This window comes from Poecilia mexicana, unplaced genomic scaffold (assembly GCF_051168715.1).
Source record: "Poecilia mexicana isolate PSO_F unplaced genomic scaffold, ASM5116871v1 scaffold_19, whole genome shotgun sequence".
In the NCBI taxonomy this organism is placed as follows: Eukaryota; Metazoa; Chordata; class Actinopteri; order Cyprinodontiformes; family Poeciliidae; genus Poecilia; species Poecilia mexicana.
This window is the reverse complement of record NW_028263388.1, coordinates 6,517,618-6,532,550: the sequence shown is the minus strand read 5'-3', so window position 1 is coordinate 6,532,550 and position 14,933 is coordinate 6,517,618. Positions and strand designations below refer to the sequence as shown.

Sequence of the window (14,933 nt, the reverse complement as noted above, 5' to 3'; positions counted from 1 at the left end):
CCGATGGAAGTAACCTGAAACAGAAGGGGAGAGCTAAGTGTGTAGCTGAAGTGTTGTCTTTTCTAGCTCTGTTGCGCATGTACACGTGTTATTACACATCACGGTAATTGTAAGAGGAAATTTCTCACATCAGAACAAGATTTCTGGGAACTGATTGCATAATGTGCAATACTCTGAGTCCCACAGCAATTTCAGGCCACAGATAATAAACTGATTAAAGACAGTCAGAGTGAATTAAAGAAAGCAATCAGGCTTTTAAAGGAGCCGCTCAAACTCATTGGCCGACTCAACTCAACGCTGTTCCTGGTGTCTTGGTTGGCTCGCTGCTGTATCATCGTTGTGTCCGTCCTTCTGGCTCTCTCTGCTGCATCGTTCTCAACATCAGCCGTCTGTGGCTCTGTGGACGACCTGACATCAGAGAACTTAAGGAACATGTGAGAATCTGAGGCTTGTGCAGGTTTGTTAGCTAAATTACATTGAGATAGGATTAAAAGAAAGATGCCTTATGACAGCACTGACATTCAGCTTAGTTCTGATACAACAGAGCTTCTGTCCTTTAGCTTCTCAGTAGCCAGGCGTTCCATCAAGGTTTTTTATGCACATTTTGAAGTTCCGCATTAGAAAAGGTTAGAAAAAAAAAACATCCTAAATTTCGCAAAAAAGGTTAGCGCTTTGCTTGAGGTGGTTTTAGGATCTTCCCGAAAAAGAGTCAATGCACAAAAGGGGAAAGGGGGAAAGAACGTTGTTTGTCCTCTGCAACTTTTAAAAAACCATTTCTACTGTGTTACTTTATTATATTAATATAAATTTCATAATGTGTCATCTACCTTAAATGCAGCTCTAAAACAAATCTTTAGATAAAAATAAATTGTTGGCAAACCAAGACTGGTCTGATTTTTGATAATCAGTGAGACTGGTTCAGTTATGAGTACAAATATCTTTTAAATTAGCTACGAATAATATCTGCCAGCAGGAATAAAACATGATTAAAAAAAATTGTTCTCGACTTAAAACCCTCCAAAACTTTCAGCTTTTAGAAGAGTACATTTTCACCTTTCTCCAGTCCAGCTTTATTTTATGTAAGGGTTTATATTTGCTGATCTACTAACTACTAATTTATTTGCTAGGTTGGTTTTTCACCCTGCTGGTACCGTAAAAATCTAATAATTATCTATTTTTCTACAGGATGCAGAAACACAATTTGTCCCAAAAAATCTGTAATTCCAGTCTGCTACCAGAAGATGGCACCAACGATTCACAGGAAGAATCTGACAGAATTTATTCTTCAACACAATTTACAATATAAATAATTGCAAGATACAAATTACAAGACCACAAGTTAAGTTATTTCCCTCTTTCAGATTCAGAGAAAAAAAAAAGAAAACCTGTCATGTACACAAAAAGTGCTTCAATCATCAGAAAAGAATAAACATGAAGGCATCTTTCTGATGCATCTGAAGAACAACCGTCATCCGGCACTGATTTGACAAAGATCCACTTCATCCGTGGAAAAATACTCAGCTGGAGATAAAAGCCGAAACAAACATTCCTTAAAGCGAGGAACCTTCAATACTCCAGCTGTTTCTTCAGTGATTCTGGTTACAGGTTCAGGCTCTCATCCACCAAGAGGAACAAAACAAATCTACAAACTTTATACAAAAACTGAAAAGACCCCTAAACTATCGTAATGGACATTAACAATTCTTAAAGCCGGTCTGAAAGCAGCCGCCAACGCCTTGGCTTTCATTTCAGCTGCCCAGCATCATGAGTCAAATTTGAATTGTGATCTGATTCACGAAAAGTGAATATTGTTTGTTTTAGGAAGGATACGAGCGTATGCCATGGGATCTAGCCACACCTGATGAGTAGAGGTCTGTCGTTGGTCTCTAACAGGAATGTAGAAGAAACCTGCTCTGATAGAGGATCTGTCATTCAAACAGCAGATATTTCTGAAGTATTTTCATGAACTTCATACTGATAAAATCCCACAGCACTCCAAGGTTACGTTCAAACAGCAGCCTGATCCAACCCAGATCGGACGTTTTTTGCCTGTATGCGACCCACGTCAAACGCCGCCATCTGAACGCTCCAATTCAGATACTGTCACCCTACAAAACATCACATCTGTTCCACATGTGGTGCTAAATCAGATGTGCATCAGATTGTTTTCACGGCATCCACAGACTGAACAGTCACGTCGCATTTGATCCAATTTCGATGTCATTCTGGTGACTTAATTCTGCCAGACGTGGTAAACTTTGATGTAAACAATGATGGAAGATTCCAATTCTGCTATTACGAAAGACGTGTGCATCAGTGAAGAGCATCACAGTCTCACCGCTCTCATTCCTGACTCCACATCCAATCAGATTCCTCCACAGACGTCACACTCAATGCTCTACTAAACGCCGTTGACTTTAGTTGTGACTTCTTTTTATTAGCTTACTTCATCCTGTTATGATTCTGTGACAAGACCGTCGTCTCCCTTTGCAGAATAACTTTAAAAATTGATCCATAGATGGCGCCATTTATCATTACGTCCGTAAACGGTGCGCTGCTGTTAGACGTCTTCATTAGAAGTTCTTTTTCTGTTCACACTGAAGTCTGATCGTGGTCCCAATTCATTTATGGTACGAGTTCTTTTTCGCAAAAATAAAAATAAAAAGGTATTTCAACGTAAAAAAAAAAAAAAGATCATAAGTACCTGCTGTGTGAACGTAGCCTGAGCTTTAAGGTGATGCTGACTTTATTCCAATCTATTCTACAGGTTACATGACGGCGGGTAAAGTAAATTAAGTGAAATGTAATTTCCACTAAGGTTAATGAAAGGGGTTTGAAATCAGATGTTTTTTATTACAGTCAACCTTTACACAGAATACCCAGTTATTTACTTTATGCCCATAAAAATACACTCATAGCATTTGAAGCCATCATAAATAAGTTGGACATCTCATGAAGTCCCCCTCTCTCCTCTGTGTCGTTGTGATAAAGTGCAGAGTACAGTCCTTTGCTGATGATGCGCTTCTTTACATTTCATATGGGGTCAAAATTACAGAGAAACTGAATGCCGTTTAGTGTTGAATCTCATCACACGTCTTCAAATATGAAATGTAGAGCACATAAATACGGACGAAGGCTCAGATCAAGTTTCACATATATCAATAAAACAGGTTAGATACTGTACAAGAAGAGGACACAGTGACTTTAGAAACGGCTGATTAGCTGCATCAGTGAGTTTGATCCGATTCTGTTGATTTGATAAACTACAACATCATGACCACCAAATTCTGCCACTGAGCTCCCAAAAGACAAAATGAGCCGTCATTCTTAAAATATGTACATCACATATGAAAATCTGGGCAACATAGATTCTGCAGGCAGTGAACTGAGTTGAAACGTCTGTGTGTGTGTGTGTGTGTGTGTGTGTGCGTGCGTGTGTGTGGACATGCACAAGTTATTTTACATTCACAGTTGCAGCAGATGGATGAGTTATGGGAGTTGGCCTTATAGTCACTGAGAAAGTAAGAGGGACATTCCCAGGCACACGCATACTCTAGCTTATTGTGTAGTTTAATGATAATAATAGTATCAATAATAATAATAATGACAAGATCCCTGCTTTCTTTCGCTAAGTTCAGTACCGACATGATCAACACACCGGGTGCAGTCTAGGTCCGGCAGCAGCCAGCGACCCTCATTTCTTTGTCCACATATTCCTGCAGCTGGAACTTTGGCTCGTCTGGTTCCTTCATGGTCCGGTGCTTCAGCTCTCTGGTGATCACACACACACACACACACACACACACACCCACACACACACACACACACACACACACACACACACACACACACACACACACACACACACACACACACACACACACACGGAGTCGGAGTGAACAATTAATGTCTGACTTGTGTGTTGGTAGGTTTTCTGCAAAGATCTCCATCATTTGTACATTTTCAATAATCACAAGTTCGTGGAAAAGCAGGAAGTTTATGGAGTATGTGATTTAAGGGGAAATATGAGTTTTAAAAAGAATAAAAGCACATGTAGAACTGTATGATTAAAGTAACTAAATATATTCGAAAGTAAAAGGTTGAAAAGAAATATTTCTAAATAGTTATATGGAAGATGGATACACAAGCAGTAAAATAATTTGGGATATTCTTAGATGATTCAGATAAATATATACATGTTATGTATACATTTATGTATGTATTTTTGATATAACGGTATATTGAAGAATAGCATAAAGGGATGGGAATTAAAAAACAAAACATGTAAGCTACTCATCACTCCTTTTCAAACAAGTATAGTAAGTTAGGAAAAAATACTGAACACCTTCCACATTTATTCTAACACACTCACTCAGTTTCCTGCGGAATCAGTCAAAGATGGCCACTTGAAGCTAACCAGACTACATGTAGGTTTTATATGTAAAATCTGCTCATTTGAAGTCTGTACTTCATCTGGATTTATTGTGGAATCATTTCCAGGTTTGAAACTTGTTTTTCTTTATCAAACTGTAATTGTTCATGACCAAACCATTCAATTGTTTTAGGGAAAAATGTCTCATCATGCTAATACAGCTTTAAGAACTTATTTACATTAAAACAACTCTACCGACTGATTCTTCTTGATCCAAAATTGTGCTGTATTGACTGGATGTGTTTCTGTATATTTTGCTTAATATATTGAAGTAAATGTCCTCTTATAGAATGTTTTTCATTATAGTCTAATTTATATTGCTGTGATTATCTATTTGGCCTCCATTCTGTATGTGTATCCGTCTGTTTCTGCAGTTATTTTTATTCTGAACCTCTAATGTGATCCATTTGCTAAACTCCCTGACCTGAATGTATTGGCTGTAAGGTGGTGCAGCAGTGAATCAGTAAGTCAGTTAAAACATTGAAGTGGTTTGTTGTTTAGTGGTAAATAACAGCAGGCTGCGTGAAAACTCCCCTCGTAATTCTGAGGCATAAAATCGATCTGGTTATTCCAACAGAAAACTTTTCTCCTCTGTTTGCATCTCTTTGTACCATCTGCGTCCCCTATGAGCTGCTTTGTTGTCATTTTGAGCTTCTTTCATGCTAGATTTGTGTCTCATTAGGAGTCTCCGCACTTCCTTTATTGACCTGCCTTGAAAAAAAACGTAATAATTTCAAACTAATGGAGCTGATATGCCACCACCTCCTGAACCTTTGAGCCCTCCGGGTCTGTATTTGGCGGTGCGTACCAGCAACCCACCCGTGGTTACCGTGGAAATTAGCTCATTAAGAGGCAGAAACCAGGAGCTTGATGAGTTTTTAACCTAATATTGAACAGGAGTGCAGGATGCTTTTGTCGACACAGAAATGAATGTTTTGATTACTGCTTTAATATTAGAGCAGTATATTAGCTAAAAATGTGAATAAAAAACGGGTTATTTATTCTCACTAATACACACGTTACATTCCCCTGCTCTGTTTTTGGTTGCTTTCCCAACCCTAACGCGATCGGAGCGAATAACAAAAAGTGACAAAGTGGAGATTTAACTGTGACAAAACAGATGAGCGAAGCAAAGTTATGAAGCAGCAAACATGAGCTGGAGGACGAGGAGATGAACGGATCAGATTTGATATTCTGTATTTGCAGAAGGATTGTGTGCCAGACAGCGAGTCTATTATTGGCAACGTCTCAGCATGCCGGCCTGTTACCATAACGAGGCTATAAAAGGGAAACGGCTCCCACACAAACTGCCTGACATTATACATTAAGAAAAAAAAACACACACAGCTGAAATAGTACCCTCTGTGCTTTTGACTTATTTTTACAGTTTGATTTGTGTTGTTCAGTTAATCTGAAAAATAAAGTTGGCTTCTCAACTCAAATTTTGTTTTGCACTTTGTTTATACAGTAAAAAAGGTGCACAATTTAGTTTTTACATCGTTACTGTTTGTCATATTAATACGACGCCTATAGACTGTCCAGATTTCATCATAGATTGGAACAAAATCATTCAAAGAAAATGAATAACCATAAAAATCCCCACTGACTGGTCAGAAGTTTGATGATATATTAGACATAAATAAAAAAGTATCAGTATTGGCGATACGGGCCTGTATTTACTTGGTATCGGATGAATACCAAAATCTTCAGAATCGCACACCTCTGGAAACTTATAAGTCATGGAACTTTTTGAGAAAATCTTTCTTCAGAAATATGAACTGTGGATGCCGACATTAGCATGTGCTGCTGCAACATGCTAATGTTTAGCATTGAGATGCTATTTTAGGCTTGAGCAGCTCCGCTGATAGGCTAACTCCTTTTAGCACAACTTCAACACAATAGTCTCTTCCAGCATCCAATCAGATTGTTTTTTGAAGCAAAATTAACCCTCAGTAGACCAACAGAAGCAGCTTTGTCGTCCATTGCAGATCTTGCTAGTGCATCAGATTTATGGGCGTACCAGAAACACTCAAATACAAAAGGCTCCAGGACTGATTAATTACTTTAAAAGATTTTAACACGTTGAAATTGTTTTGAGTAAACACATTTGCACTCTTTCCACTCCTCTGAGCTAAATGTTTTCTTGTGTCTTATTATTAAATATAAAAATCTGAGCAAAAGTGGCATCTCCTGTTCAAACCGTTTCCATAACAACCACCAGACAGCGTTTACATACCAAACATGGACTTTGATCAATGTCACTGAATAAATGTAGAGATATTAAGCTTGATATTAAGCACATTAAAGTTTTTAAACATCTTTACCATGACAACCATAACATCACTCCCATATTCTGTCCTGCTGTTCTTTAAATTTGAGTGTTTCTGTGAAAAGCCGTCCAGGCATATTTACAGGCACCAAAGTGTTCTGAGGAGGAGGAAATATGACTTTAAATACTGGTAAGAATCCCAGCGGTTCTCATGCTGCCACCTGGTGGTGGGGGTGTTTTCTGGTCACTACTCACATCAAGTCCCTAATCAGTAAATCTCCTTTATTTTCTCTGAGCCAGGAGGAAACAGCAGGATGATTTCCATGGTTTTGCTTCAGCTGAACTGGAATAAATACTTGTACAACAGCAGGAACAAACGAGCGTTTTCTATGAAACTCAAGATACCATTCAACTTGGTGTGGCTCATGCTGGGCCTCTGTATTTGTGTGACTCACTTGGCCGCAGCGGTGAAGGCCAACTCCACATTCATTCCTGATTTAGCGCTCGTCTCCATGAAGGGCACTCCAAACTCCTGCACAGGAAACATGACTGCTTTTAGCATGCCGACGGAAATCTAGTGAGGGGAGAAAATAACCCTGGAAATGATTAGGTCTTTATTAATGCACACTTCGTTTGATGGTTGGGGTTTAAAATACCTGCAGAGGCATGATGGAGTTGAAAATTAGCGGCAATAACTCAACCTCTTTTTGAAAACATGTCGATATTTCTGGCCTTGAGCCATTTTTCGCTTTCTTTCTTTTTTTTGTTTTTTATTTATTTCCAAGCAGAGTCGATGAAAAGTGCTCCCAGGTACAGAAATATGATTTTGTGGAAGTGAAAACTGTCTTAATATTCCAGCTGAGAACGGCGTCCTGACATCTGCAGAGGCTCGGCCAGATTTCCTCCCGGTGAATTCAAATTTATCCTCAGAGGTTCTCTGAGTGAAACGGCCGGGGTAATTCATTTAGCAAGGCGCCACCATTTATGATAACAGCATTATGCAGGGCTACCAAATGTGTAATTTAACAGAATAATCAAGAAATGACACACAGACTAAGGACGGAGGGTGTTTGTGCCAGAAGATGGAGCAGAGCAGAAAGCTCCTGTGTGAAGTGGAGAAGGTTCACCTTGGCCAGTTTCTCTCCTTCCTCTCGCTTCACCATCCTGTCATGTGTGGAGTCAGCCTGGAAAACACGATAACATGCGGTTGCTCTGATAGTCTCAGCGCCGACACAATATGAGAATAATATGCAACTTTTTATTTTATTTTAGAAAATACCAAACAACGTGTACAGAATGTTGTTAACTCAAATGTATTTAACTGGTGCAGATAAATACATTTGAATATCACCAAATGCAAAATTTTATTTCAAGAATTTGTCTCAAACAGTAAAACTCCAAAAATGTATTTAACGTAGAAAGTTTTTTGTCATTATTTCTGGAATATTTTAGCTTGCAGAATACTAGAATTTAAAATTCTCTTTCAGTTTCTAAGCCACAAAAGATAATCGTTAAAGAAGACTGGTGCTCAGAGCTGTGTGGACAGCTTGTGAAAAGTTCAGTGGAAGGAAAAAACACTTAAGATTCAAAATGTGTGAATGTAGCAACAGTTAGAGCAATTAAAGACCAATTAAAATGAGTTTGATAATTTCCATTCTGATGACTAATATTCTTTGACAAGGAATTTTGTTTAGAGACTTCATAATCCATTTTATTTATGGTTTTTGGTGGTCCTATTTTAAATATTTAAAATGTCTTCCAGCTCTAGTGTGGTATGTTCTATACAAAATTAAGGTTTTTGAGAAAGTGAACCTGCATTTTTAAGCCATAATTATTATTAGTTGAAAATATTATAAAACAATATTTTTATTTACCACTATAATTTCTTGGTCAAGTTATCGTCAAGCAAAATTTGTTTCTGTATTTGTTGTTATTTGTAGTTGATACCCACAGGTGTCTCCAGGACGGAAGCATCTTACCGAGGCTCAGGTTGTTCTGTTGCCATTTGTTCATTTTTGAGTTAAGGTCAAATTTCCGTCTCTTTTTCAAATCAATGTTCTAGATCTTTAGAGTGGAGAGGCACAGAACCGACTTTCTTTAGGCCCAGTGTGAAGTTTCCACAGCGCAGGATGGTTTATGGCGCCCTCTGCTGGTGACGCTCCACTGAGTTTTATCAAATTCAAAATGAGTTTAGACATTTTAGAGAACTGGATGCTTTGCTCTGATGACAAGCTTTCATTTTCCAGCTGTACTGCTCATTTTGCTTAAAGCACCAATTCCTGAGTGAATATGGTGTAAAGCAGAGGTGGACATTTATCGTACTGTTCATCATTTATCGTGATACGCTTCTTATCATGATAAGAATTTTGATTTATCGCCACAATAAATTCCAATTAATTATTTAAATAAATAAACTAGAGAGTTATATCATGAAATCCACAGTCGCTGTGTTGTTGCTCCTTTTACACTGTTTGGTCACCCGTTTGCATTCACGGATCCGCCTTGGCGCTCCCATTCTCTCTACACCCTCCTCCTCCTCCATGAGCCTTCCCGGCCACCCTCCGAGTCCATCTGCCCATCCATCGCCCAGTGTTGCCAACAAGGCCTCACCTTGTTGCCCAGCAGCATGACCACCACGTCCTGCTGGGCGTACTCGTGAATTTCCGTCAGCCACGCCTGCGGATGAAAACAGAGCAAAGATTAGGGAAAGAAACGAAAAAGGGAGCAAAAGGACGAACCGGGGATGACAGACGGAGACAGCGGTGATGAAGAGGAGAGTCAGGGATGAAGGCTTGTGAGGATTGTTTCATGAAGAGAAAGACAAAAGACGCATTTGTTGTTCTCTGATCATCAGCAACCCGTGTGCTTTCTTCTTGTATCTCGGTCCATCCATCTCCTTCCAATTACAGAGTTCCTTTGCTCTTGTTAGTCTTTGGTTTCCACTCACTCACAGCTCTCTCTAGAAAACTTCTCATTTATTTGTGGACTGCGTTCAACCTTTAGGTGCAACGTTTTGAAATGCAATACAAAGAGTACTTCTAACCCAAAGAAAGTAATGATAGATTTAAGACTAACAGGACTAGAAAAAGACGAAGACAAACTGTTGTTGTATCTCCAGATCTAATTAGTATTGATCCAGTTCTTCAGCTTGTATGACATAATTAAATTCACGTGGAAAAATGAATAAATGCACTTGGAAATACTCCACTGCACCAATTAAGAGACAGGTGAAGTGTGTTTTGTATGTTTCGGTGTAAGATGAGACAAAACAGGATGGCAATGCAAAGAGATGAGTAGCTATGGCAACTAGCATGTCAAAGTTGCTTCAGCCTCAATGGAATCTTGTGTTTTCTCTTGAATTTGTATCCTGCTTAAACCGTGCTTCATGTGTTGACTTTTACTTTTTAAATACTATTTCCTGCCTTTTTGTTTTCCTTCTCATCAGGTTTGGAGACTCCTTAGTGTGGAGATTATTGAAGATACAGGGTGCGTGTACACCAGCCCTGCTTAGGCCGCTTTAATCAAACTCTAGTTTGTTTGCCTAGAAAGTCTGGTTCGTTTGGGGAGGTATGAACACGCAAGTGAACTCTGTTCCGCCTACAAACCGAGGTCTCTGTCTGATTGAAGTGAACTCTGATGCAGTTCAAATTGCAAGCGGACTGAAGACCACTCCAAAAGCAAACCACGCCAGCTGAAAACGTTGATGTTATGCAACTCAATAGAACCAAATCTACTGGTGTGAGGTGTGAAAACACCCTCAACTCTAATCCAAGTACTGCCGATGTTCATTTTCAATGTGAACCAATCTTAGGGAAGTTATCAAACTTGTTTTGTACAAAACCTTGAGATATAAAACTATCTGAAAATCCAAAACAACAACAAAAGGAAGTGCAGTCAGCATGAAGCCCACTCTGCCTCTGCAACGCTTCCAGCTACTGACTAAAGACAGACATTCAGAGGTTGATCCCTCCTACTGTGGTAGGAGATTTGTTTCTGCTCGGGGGGACTTGCAGCAGGGTTCTGGTCATTTAGGAAATACCACCCCATCACTCTGCCTTAAGGGGCTTTCAAAAATAATAATACTTTCCATGTTTGAAGTTTTGACAACATGAAAAGTCAAGTTTGAGCCAATGGCTTCTGGAATCCTGAAAACTTCATGCTTTCTTTCAGCGTTTATTTGTTTCACTTGATGTATTATTGATGACCAGACTGTACAACAGTTAACAAAAGACTCGCTTTTATGACAGATGATGAAATAGATCAGGGGTGTGTTGAAGCAGGGATATATGCAAAAGTTGCAGGATGGTATCTTTTGAGGAACGGACTTGGACATCTCTTTAATAGACTATTTCAATTCATGTATCTGACTCTTAAGCTACAAAACCAGCTGCAAATTCTGAAAGTTATTATCAAGTTAACAGAAAACAATCAGTTGATCTGACTGACCAATCTACTGTATAATTCTGTGGTGGAACCTTAAGAGAATGTCTTAGTTACGTTATAATTAAAAGTTTTCTAGAAGAGTGGATGAAAGTGCCGAGATAGATTCAGAAAGCCATATAGCAAAGCTACGTTAGACCTTTAGAGTGCAGGTAGTTTCCGTCATGACTGCATCATTCAATTGTTTCTAGAAAATAAAAACCAGAAAGCTAAAGTTGGCAGAATATTTACCAATTAAAGACGACGTCATCTCACCTCAGTTATACACAACGTGTTTTCAAGTGTAAGAAGGTAAAATATTCTTTGGTCTGTTTGATCACGGAAAACAATACAGTGAAGGATTTTACATGTTTCTTTCCACTTTCACAAATCTAAAAAGGCGTTTAATCTAAAAAGAGATGAAACACCTTTTCCCCTTTTCTGCTTTGTTTTAACCTTTGTTTCAATAATTAGTCCCAAACAAAGCTTCTCAGTGGATTTTTTTTATTATTAAATGATTGAAACACTGAAAACATCACATTATCTGCCATTTGTTCTTTGTGTAACTAACTTTCCAGCTGCTTTCTGCTTGCATAACCAGTTCAAGACAGATGCAAATAAAAAAATATATATCATTAAAGTTTGGCACCAGTTAAGAACCAAAAAAAGATTTCCTGGAAGAGTTTTATTTTACTTTTTCAGCTGCAGCCTTGGTTGAGCAATGTGTATTTTAATATGTCAGCCCTGGCAATACTTTCTACTGATGAGGAGGAGGAGGTGGCCGGGATGAGCAGCAGTGTGTGTTCGTAATGTTTAGGTTTGGGTTCACATCCAGCCAACGATTCCATGTTTACCTGAAGCTGATTAGGGAGCAATTTGACAGTTTGTTGGCACGGTGGCGAGAGGTGCAACAAAATTAAACCCAGAGAGAGAGAGAGAGAAAACTCTACCTCAGGATGCCAATTACTCTGACAAAAATATGGCCTAATAATCTCACACTGTTATTTCCTTTAAATAGCTGTACTGAGCTTTTATCACAGAGTTCTGAAGAGAAACTAAAATATCTTTTTGAACTTTAGTGATGTGTGAAAGAAGGACAGACATCACTGTGGTGGAATCTTAAGAGAAAAGAGAAATATGCAAAACCTTTCCTCAGCTCAGCGTTTCCAAGACACCATTTAGTGCCTTGAAAAAATAATCAGACCTCAAAAACTTCAATGGATTTCATGTGATAGATAACAGATAGTGACAGATTAATATGAAACAGTGCCAGAATGTTTAGTGGAAGGAAGTGACATATAGTTCTTTAAAGTGTTTTATACTGCAAATACACAATTTTACAAAGTATTTTTTGGTCTAGTTTCTAATGCAAATATCTTAGTACGCATAAAATAAGATGAAACTAACTTACAAGTGACTTTTCAGCAAGATATAGCAGACTTAAAACAACCTCCTATGGCGTCCTGAAAAGTCACTTTTAAGTTATTTGCACAAGAAACTAGAGCAAAAATACTTGGTAAGATTTTGAGTTTTTTGCTACGTATAAATAAAGATCTAAAACAACCTATGTTTATTTTATTTATTTATTTATTTTTACATAAACATGAAGTGAACACAGAACAATCTGGCATCATTTAACATCTCCATTGGCTAAACAGTTTTCTTTTCCAACTAAAATATATTTAACGGAGTCATTGACAAAGTTCACACCAGATATCAATTATGACCCAAGAAATCAACAAATATTCTCCTTCCAGCAGGACAATGTTAAACTATCTAGGAGGATCTATGTTTGGATCTAGTTCGTACGCCTCCCTGGTGAGGCGCTCCAGGCTGAATGGATGGATGAATGGAAATGCAATCATTTCCTCTCCACACTTGTAGAAGCTGCTTAAGAAGAGAAAAGGGGCTTAATTTGTTATTTTGTGTTCCTTGAAAGATGGGCTTCTTCTACTTAAAACTATCTGAAGGACAAGATACTAAATAATGAGTCCAACGGGATCCAAGAGTGCCCTGCTAAGGACTTCATTAACTTTCAATCTTGTGTAATTTTCTGTCCACGGATGATGATGAATAGTTTGATTTTCTGTCATTATCCTGTTAATCCTGATGATGTGTGAGTGTGGGTTTGTGTAAAAGTCAAATTGGAGTTTGATCAGGGTATGCTGGTTTCTATTAAGAAAAACAGAAGTATTCTGGGATCGACTGGAACACATGTACGCTTTTTTTTTTGTAAAGTGCTTTGAGACGACATTTGTTGCAAATAGGTGCTACATAAATAAACTGAAATGAACACAATCTGGAACATGGAAGTTGAGCATTCTCTGGTAAATGTTTATAGCAATCACCCAGCTTACATCTACCACACAGTTGAAAGAACCGTTTTTATTCCCGCAGAAGGTTCTCGATCCTGACAGCCTTCCACCTTTCACGCTTCCCTTCAACAAACAAAAATCTGAGGTCTTTTATTCTACCGACCAAACGACAAGGGAACAGACCTCAAATCTGTGTTATCCGTTTTAGCTCTGTCAGTTTCTGAGTTCTAACACCATGAACAAAAAGCTTCAAACACAATGTCTCTCTACCAGATTTGAGTGCCAAGTTGCTCTGGGCCCATTGTTCTCTCCATCTCCTCCATCTTTAAGTACATTGAAAGCAGAGTGCCCTACTGGATGATGTGCAGTCCACTAAAATGAAAGAAACACTCAAATCAAGTGTAGACGGTGAGTTGAACAGAGAGCTGCCGTTACCATTTCAAGCATCAATAAGCACATATTGACTCTTGCTAGCAGGGAGCAAACATATTTCATTGCTATTGAAAGAAACAGGAAAAAAGGTCAGAGCTTTCTCTTAAAACACAGGTTCTGTATAGTGTACAAACACAAACACACACACACTTGTCTTCCTCTAGTGTTCAGTGTGTGAATCATCAAAAAAAGAGCTCTCAGATCAGCAGTAATCCCTCCCCCCTGTGTGCAGGTTTACAGTATCCCGAGAGCTTTACATCGTTTCATTACACTAAGATCAATGGTGCAGAGCCCGACCCCACACCCCCCAACAACACACAGACCTGCCAATTACTCACGCAGCCTTTAAAGATCCCGGCAGCCTGGGGGCGGATTAGGTGAGAAGTGGAGGGGGAAGGAACCCCAGTTTGGGAGCTGAAAGTGATCCGACTTCAAAAGGACTAGCTGTCGACACGCGGAGTCAGAACGCATACGGTATGAGGCGGGATGCGCCGAGGACACGTGTTCGGCCGGGTTTACATGTGATGCTTTGTGACTCGCTGTCAGATTTGGGACGTTTGCAAAGCTTCCAGTTCGACACAATGACTTTTGAGCACAGACAGAGCAGAAAAAGAGAGAGGGAGGAATGGCCAGACGCAGTCAAAGGGCTGCAGTGCTCAACCACCTTATTATCAAGTTATCAAGTTATTGCTGGCCAGTTGAGATTTCACAGGTTTCTAGAAGTCAGAAATTTGCATATTGCTACAAAACCTCCATCCTTTATGGTTCAAATTACTAAAATGGGATCTCAATGTTCACCGAGTTGACTTTTGACATAGTTCATATTTTGAGTTTTCTCTATCATATTCGTAGAACCCTTTTTGTCTCATCCTAGTGAGCCCAGTTTGGAACTGAAGCAGGACCCAACCCCACGCTGCATTCATCAACTTGCCAAATATGGTTGAAGTTTTAAATACAATCTCCTCCAAAATGACTGTTAAAGAATCAATATAGAAAATGACAACAAATCCAAAAGGAAAAAAATTCAGAAGTGGACTCCTAAAGATGATTTAGGTTTTTCACTGTT

General features: G+C 38.9%; 1 protein-coding gene across 1 annotated transcript in view; it reads right to left on the bottom strand.

Moving 5' to 3' along the window:
• Positions 1-1,254: 1,254 nt before the first annotated feature.
• LOC106904111 (ras-related protein Rab-26-like) overlaps positions 1,255-14,933 on the bottom strand; it is an 82,821-nt gene continuing 69,142 nt past the window's right edge. Inside the window, exons 6-9 of the mRNA XM_088016577.1 lie at positions 9,312-9,377; positions 7,829-7,885; positions 7,157-7,233; positions 1,255-3,771 (exon numbers count right to left, since the gene is read on the bottom strand). Of these exons, the coding sequence (XP_087872703.1) occupies positions 3,669-3,771; positions 7,157-7,233; positions 7,829-7,885; positions 9,312-9,377 (303 nt within the window). The 3' untranslated portion in view covers positions 1,255-3,668. The remainder of the gene's footprint in view (positions 3,772-7,156; positions 7,234-7,828; positions 7,886-9,311; positions 9,378-14,933) is intronic.